The 7500-nt window shown below is 39.8% G+C and overlaps 1 protein-coding gene across 1 annotated transcript; it reads right to left on the reverse strand.

Annotated features, from left to right (window-relative positions):
* Positions 1-2706: 2706 nt before the first annotated feature.
* LOC137989395 (uncharacterized) lies at positions 2707-7055 on the reverse strand. Its single transcript, XM_068835225.1, has one exon. The coding sequence runs from the start codon at positions 6560-6562 to the stop codon at positions 5195-5197; it is 1368 nt and encodes a 455-aa protein (XP_068691326.1). The 5' UTR covers positions 6563-7055; the 3' UTR covers positions 2707-5194.
* Positions 7056-7500: the final 445 nt, after the last annotated feature.

Consider the following 7500-nt stretch of genomic DNA (forward strand, 5'->3'; position numbering starts at 1 on the left):
ACGAGTCACGTCCCCTTGAATGCCTGGCCAATAGAACGCGCTTTGAATCTTATCAGTCGTTTTCTTTATTCCCATGTGACCTCCCATGATCGATCCGTGCGCTAGTTCCATTATTCGACTTCTCAGCTGCACAGGAACCATAACCTGCTTCAGGGGTTTACCTCCGTTCACATAAGGGTGCTTGTAGACGCGGTACAGAACTCCACCTTTCACTTCAAATGAAATCTCAGCCTGGCCTCTCACAACTACGTCGTCTTTCTCCCAAAATTTCTGTAGGCTCTCGTCATCACGCTGCATTTGCTTGAGCTTTTCTCTATCAACTACAGGACTTTCTTTAGTATCTGGTACCTTCAACGGAATATGTTCTCCAGCTTTCTTAGCTTGACTTCTCGTGGTTACAGCACAAGCTTCTTGTACAGGAACTTGCCAGCTTGGGTCTGGGTCGTCAGCGGCTCTTGCGCCTGGTACATTACCGATAATTAAATCATAAACAGCATCGGGAAGACACTGCGCTTCCACTTGGCCCTTGAGATAAGGTGTATCAGCATCAATCTTTGCGATGGGAACTTTCCTTGCCGTATTGTCAATGAGCAGCATAACATTAAATTCGCCAGTAAACTGATCCTCAGACACAAGGTCTCTCTTTACTACAATTCCACTACAACCAGTATCTCTCAGGACATCAACGGGCTTCTCTCCAACTCTACCTTTCACGACAGGCATTTTACTTCTCACTCCAGTCAACGGTTCAATACAAGCACTACTCAACAATGGAATCTTCTTACCACAGGCTAACAGCAACTTATCATCTTTAATACAGGCCTTAACTTCTTCATCAGTAGGTTTATCCTCAGGTGGTTGAACTAGACAACTGGCACTTACTTGACCACGCTGCACAGGGTTACTTACTTTGTCCTCCTGATCTGCGTCCACCTGATCGACAGTTTCTAGCTTCATGTCCCTGCTTACCACATAGGAAACACTTTCTTGTTAGGGTTGGGCAGTTGACAGCTTTATGACCTCGGGTGTTGCACTTAAAGCAATGCAGAGCTGGTGGATTAATCTGCATGTTCTTGGCCTCATCCCTCTCAGGCTCCACTGTTGGCTTTCTGCCCGCTGAGCTGAACAAATGTTTACCATGAGCCTCCAAGTACTGGTCAGCGATCTTCGCAATCTTTGCTAGAGTCTCTGGTGCCCTTTCTCGCAGGTGAATTGCCAAATCCTTAGGGCAAGAGTCAATAAATTGTTCTTTCACGATCAAGTCCTTAAGACCATCAAAGGTTCGCGCAGTATCCGAAAGCTCTAGCCAACGTAACAGGTATCTGTCCAGTCGCACAATAAACTGCTCCGGACTTTCGTCAACTTCTGGTTTGGATGCTCTAAATTTTCGACGATAGCCGTCTTCGGTAAGGTCATATCTCTTCATTAACGCGATCTTTACCCTGTCATAATCCTTAGCTGCGTCCTCCGATAGACGTGAATACACCTCTAGTGCCCGTCCAGACAACAGAGCACTGAGCTTCGATGCCCATCCATCTTTTTTCCACTTAGCTGTTTCCGCAAATCCCTCGAACCTCTGCAAATACGCGTCCAAATCGTCTTTACTATCAACAAACGAGGGGAGTTTAGGTGCCTTAGCCCGATCCTCTCTCACTTCAGGACGCCCGTCAGCACTCTCCACAGCCAAACGTGCGATTTCCAGCTCATGTTCTCTTTTTGCCGCTTCAATAGCCTCTTTCTGTTTCAACAGCTCGGCTTCCATCTCCAATTTTCTTAGTTCGCGTTCTTGTCGCCTAGTTTCTCTCTCTTCGTCTTCTCTTCTTCTATCTTCTTCAAGTAATCGACGCCTCTCTTCCTTTTCTTCTTCAAACCGCCTACGCTTTTCTTCTCTTTCTTCCTCCAATTGTCTTCGTTTTTCTTGCTTTTCTTCCTCTTCCCTCCTTCTTTCTTGTTCTAATTGTCTGCGTTTTTCTTCTCGTTCTTCTTCTCTGCGTTTGTCTTCTTTCTCTTCTTGTTCACGCACAAATTCAAGCAGCTTTTCTCCTTCCAGACCAAACTTTTCGCCAAGCTGAATAAATTTCTCCATTTTCACAGCACTAAAATTCCACGGCTCTTTCACTCGCTACAACTTTTTTCCACAGCGCAGCTACTTCCTTCCAAGTTGTGATCCTTTCCTGGTTTCTGTAGTCGGCAAACAAATGAATTCCTCCCGGACAGGCCCCCAATGTTACGAGTTCGAATGTTTAGAGGAAAGGTAGCTTGCAAACTAAACTGAACGCAGGGTTGTCGGAACAACAACAAGAAGATTTATTCCAAAAAATGAACGTAGTTTCCACGAAGTAAAACTCTGAATAACTCGTACTCGACAAACTTACACGGCCTCCGCCCACTTGAATAAATACAGCTTCTGTCACACTTGACTAAACACGGCCAACGCCAACTCTCTTCGCTTGTGAAAAACTAGTTAGAAAAACACTCCGCTTGGACTCGTCTACTTATATACTCTGACAATAAATTTCTAGAACTTTCTAAAATAGTAATGAATCTAATTATAGAAAGATTACAAAACACACCGATTTAGAAACGCTTACGTACAAACCTAAATATAAACAAACTACGGACTCTCGCGAAGCTTCGAGACAGTAACGCTTGTCACGCAATACTATTTTTCGTAACAGTATTTAATTTGCTTGCTTTCTTTGTGGCAAATAGTGGCTGAAGTTGGGTACCCTGTCGCGTTTTGTCTATATACAATGTTATAACTTTCAGTTTTGGACAAACAGGTTGGATCAACTGTGACAATAATGATAATGATGATAGTGATAAACCTTTATTTACCCTTGGTGATCAACAGTAAAACTACCAAAATGGCATAAAGCGGCCCAACAGATCTCATTTCAGCTACATAAAGAACAAACTTTGCTAAAACGGTTTTTCCACCTCTTCCTCTAGTTAATCATGTATTTGCCTAATTATATTTCTGATCAGTTGATATTCATTTCACTTCAGAGGTATTTCATCGTACCCTCCAGTTATTATTATTCAGTCGGTAAAGACTAAAGACAAACATCAGTTCAATTGGACCACCTCTTGTTATTGTAACAGTTGAGATTTTAAATTTACCATGGAAGCAAAATAGTCAAAAGTGTACAGGGGCACCGTCCCAACGAGAATGTAGTTCAAAACCACTTAAACATAGCATTGTTAAACGTATTTTAGTATTTAAATGGTAGATATAGGCATATTTTTATCCCCTAAAAAGTTTTCATCTGTTCGGATTTCCTAGCTGAAAGTCTAGTGATCCGAAAATTATAGGGATCAAAACTTACCTTTTCGAAAATTTCAGCCAGAAAAAAGGCTCCCGAAAATTCTAGGTGACCTTTTTAGGGTAAAAACCCGTTAAAAATGGGCAATTATACCATGCTTTAGATGTTCGAAAATCCTAGGAGAGGCAGGCAAGCAAGAAATTTTACAACAAATGTTCCGAAAATTCTAGATCTCAAATGGACTCCCGAACAGATATTTTCCGAAAATTGACGTTGGGTGCCCCTGAGTGTAGCATATGTCATGACCACAGCGCTTTCGACCGTAAGGCAAACGTTATGTAAATCACCATATTTGCTCCCTCGCAAGTATGAATTTGTATATGCTGCAAATGTGCAAATTTAGGATAGTAAAATTTATAGCACTTTATTATTTTTTCACGTACAGTAAATACTAGTAAATTAGATGCAAATGTACTTTTTCGGTATCCCTGAAAAATATGAGCAAACATTGCTGTAAACTATTGTTTTTGCAACCTTTTTGGTCTGCATTTGCAGTCAAGTCAAACTGCTATTTTTGCAAAGAAAGTAAATTTGAGCAAATTTGTAAAAATATTAAAGATTTGCACATGTGGCAAATATTAAGAAAATTTGCATCAAACCATTACATTTACTTTACGTTTGTCCATAAATTCCTCAAAAACAAATATACAAATTTGCCTGCACTTTACCCGTCAGTGCAAATTTAATACAAATTTACAGCCCCAAATTTACCACACATTTGCTCAACTCGCAAACATTGGTAAATCCGTTTTTTCGTCCAGTGGAAGAAGAAAAAGAAGAAGTTCGAACTTCAGGATTATGTGGCGCTGAAAATTAATGAAATGGTAAAGGAAACTCCCTTTCATACAAATGTGCTACTTGCTCAAATTGTAGAACTTGAAGGGGACTGTCCCAAAATAATCACAAAATTTGGATTTATCGCTACTAACAGACTCAGAAAAATTAAAAAAAACCCAAATATTTTATTTGATAATTCAAAAGAAATAACACTTATAATAGCCTACAAAAATGGCTTCTGAAAAATCAGGGCGTAACTAATCGATCGAAATCGATCATCGAAAATGTAATCGATTAATCGATAATACTCGATAATACTCGATATTTGTCGATTGATTAGTCAATTTAATCGATTGAAATCGATAATCACAATTTTTTTGTCACATCGGTGGAAATCGAAAATCAAACACGCGATTTGATCTTATCATAACACTGCATAACCCTTACCTTCAAGCTTACCTTCGAATCCGCTTTGTTGATAAAGATGATGTTACTTTCTTAAATGGTAATGGTAGCGACTTTTCGGCGAACTTTATGAAAGAGAATCTTCGTCCATTTACTTTTCGATAGTTCGAACAAATCGATAAAATCGATAGCTAATTACAAAAATCGATCAAAATCGATAGTCACAAAGACGCGAGTGATCGATTTCTATCGATTTCCGATATTAATCGATTAATTAGTATCGATTACGATCGATTTCAATCGAGTATCGAAAATATCGATTACTTACGCCCTGGAAAAATAGATCATGAAACACTTTTTCCTGACTTTTCAATGTTTTACCTTTACTTGCTTTTGATTATTACCAATTCGAAGTAAGCAAAAGATACAGCAAATAACTAAGCAAATTAAAAAACAACAATTAATCATGCGTGCTTCAGTTCTTTTATTCCTTAGAAGATAATTCAGCATTGTTGCCCCCCCCCCCCCCCCCCCTGCCCTCCTGAGGAGATTCATCAATGAATAATGTCCTTCTAAAAAGCTCTGCGAAAGAAAAGTAGAATCGATTATCGTGCACAGTTATACCTAACCCCATCCTTAATGCTAACCATTTAAAATCAGTGCCCAAAACATTGAACAAGCATAGGTCACTTTAGATTGTCACATGTTATGTCAAGTTCAATAGCAAGCTTTGCAACAGTCTCGACATCTTGCCAATCCAGTTTTCGTTTTTTTTGCTTGATTTCAAGACCAACCTGGTTATAGTGGTGCTCAAGTATTTTCCAGCAAGTGGTCTCTTTATTTCCAGAACAAGGTGGGGCTGGATAGTTGAATCTCTGAATATCGTGGTTAAACAGAACAAAGTTAGTAATCAATGCCGCTGTACGATTTGAGCATTTTTCTGAGGCATTTCCTGCCGCCTCCTGGGAAAGGCAATAACTACTTACCGCGGATGGGCGAACACGGCCGGCACGTTTAGCATGCAAAGCAGTTTGGGGAACTGACAAAGAATCAACCACATGTTTTGGTCTTATGGTATGGTCTGCTGGAAATCTTTTGTTGTAATTTTCTAAGTTGTCACAAATTTTAAGATTCCAGTCATATCGCTCTCTTTCGAAGTACCAGGCATAACTGAGGATAACACTGACCGGGGAAATGATTCCTTTGTAAAACCTCTTGAAAGCTTCTTCAAAATTACTCGTGTTAAATCTTTTCAATATGTGCTCTCTGCAGCGAGTGAAGGTGTCGCGGTAAATATACACGGGAAAATATGTCATAAAATCTGCAACAAATGGTAATCCTAATGCAAGTTCTGTGGTTCTTGCCCAAGTCTTGACCCATCCAATATTCAGCGTGCAATCGTAACCCAACACACGTACTTTAGTTCCATTAAATATACTTTCCTCTGTCACCGGTAAACTGAATCCGGCGTCGGTATCCATCCATGCTATAATGGTATCATTTGTATACAAATCTATAAAGAAACTGCTCCAAAGCTGTCGATTGTAACCTGGTTGTTTTGGAGAACCAGCAAAGTCCAACGTACTTGGTTCTTTCGGCAGCGGCTCGTAGAGCACTTCGTAAGTGCGATCTGGAAAATGTTGCTTTGTGTGCTTTATTAACGTTTCTCCAAACACATGGTCTTCCTCTTTTTCTTCGTCAAGTACCACTACGGTTTTACCTAGCCATCCAGGCCAAAAGAGGACAGAAAGGCGAAGGAAAATGCAATAAAATCGTCTCCTCAGTTCAGCTACAGAGCCACCCATTCTGACGAACACTGTCATGGATCTGCTCTGAGTGTTCCCAGCAGGAAGTTTAGATTCCCATGGAGTTGAGTCTAAGTAATTGTAAGTCGGTTCGATTTCCAATTTGTCCAAGAAATCCGGGTCGTATGATTTTGCGTTTGGTTGAAAAGGCCGAGAAGTTGCTTTCCAAGGAGGCCCCATTACCATCAACATTACCATAGCTATGAAACAAAGCGAGCCGAAAACGAAAGGTAATTTCCGTAGACACATGAGTGGTCTTTCTCTCTTATGTTTGGAATTTAAAATTATGCACCAACGACTAAAAAAGGACAACAGCTTATCCTGAGGGGAGAATTTTCAATGTGGTTTTGCACTTATGCAACCTCGTTCCCAACGACAACGGATAGGAGGCCGAGAGAAATGTTGCACAGCGAGCGATCGATATTGTTTGGGTCAAATTATGCAGATTTATACTAGTTGTGCCTTTGCGGCAAGTGCCAACGAGGCAAAATTGTTTTATGTCTCTGGAATGTGTGAAAAGTTTGACACAGAGGTGAAATTATTTTCCTATAAATGAAAGTAGGAAAGGAAGAGTGTGAAGTAACTCTGATAAGAGTCTTGGTACTTGAAGGCATAATTTTCATCACGTTTTTGAAATGTGGAATGTTGAGGGAGTATTACTTAAGTTCGAAGCAATATCTTGTGATGTTGAAGTGTTACCTTAGTTTACTGGTTGTTTGAGTATTGTTTGAATAAATGTGCACATGAATTTTCGTTTAATTTTTTTGATTCAATCAAAAAAAGATAAATACAACAAACGTATGAAAGTTGAACCCTTGGATATTACATCGATTACACTTTATTTACACACTTTGAGAGTGTTCTGTCTGAGTCCAAATATTAACGTAAAAACATTATACTCTTTGTCCAGAGAACGGTGGATTGCTTTTGTACTGCTGCCGTAAAGAATAAGTGACAGAAAAAGCACGCTGCAGTGAACATAAATCATGACTAAATGGTATGCTGAAAGTTAACTATCAGTATAAACACAAGCTCAACTATTACACTGATGGCGCAGCCCCGTGTAGGGAATGTGTTTCTTCGGCGCAACTCGAACTTTCACGCACGTGGTGATGAAGGAAAATTATAATAACAATAATAATAACAGCGCTGTATTTCACATTGAATGAACCCTGAAAAGCAATGTC

The sequence above is a fragment of the Montipora foliosa genome, chromosome 2, assembly GCF_036669935.1.
Source record: "Montipora foliosa isolate CH-2021 chromosome 2, ASM3666993v2, whole genome shotgun sequence".
NCBI lineage: Eukaryota > Metazoa > Cnidaria > Anthozoa > Scleractinia > Acroporidae > Montipora > Montipora foliosa.

Bases quoted from the DNA above. Each gene is read 5' to 3' on its own strand.
- LOC137989395 (XM_068835225.1), bottom strand. From the start codon at position 6,562: ATGTGTCTACGGAAATTACCTTTCGTTTTCGGCTCGCTTTGTTTCATA.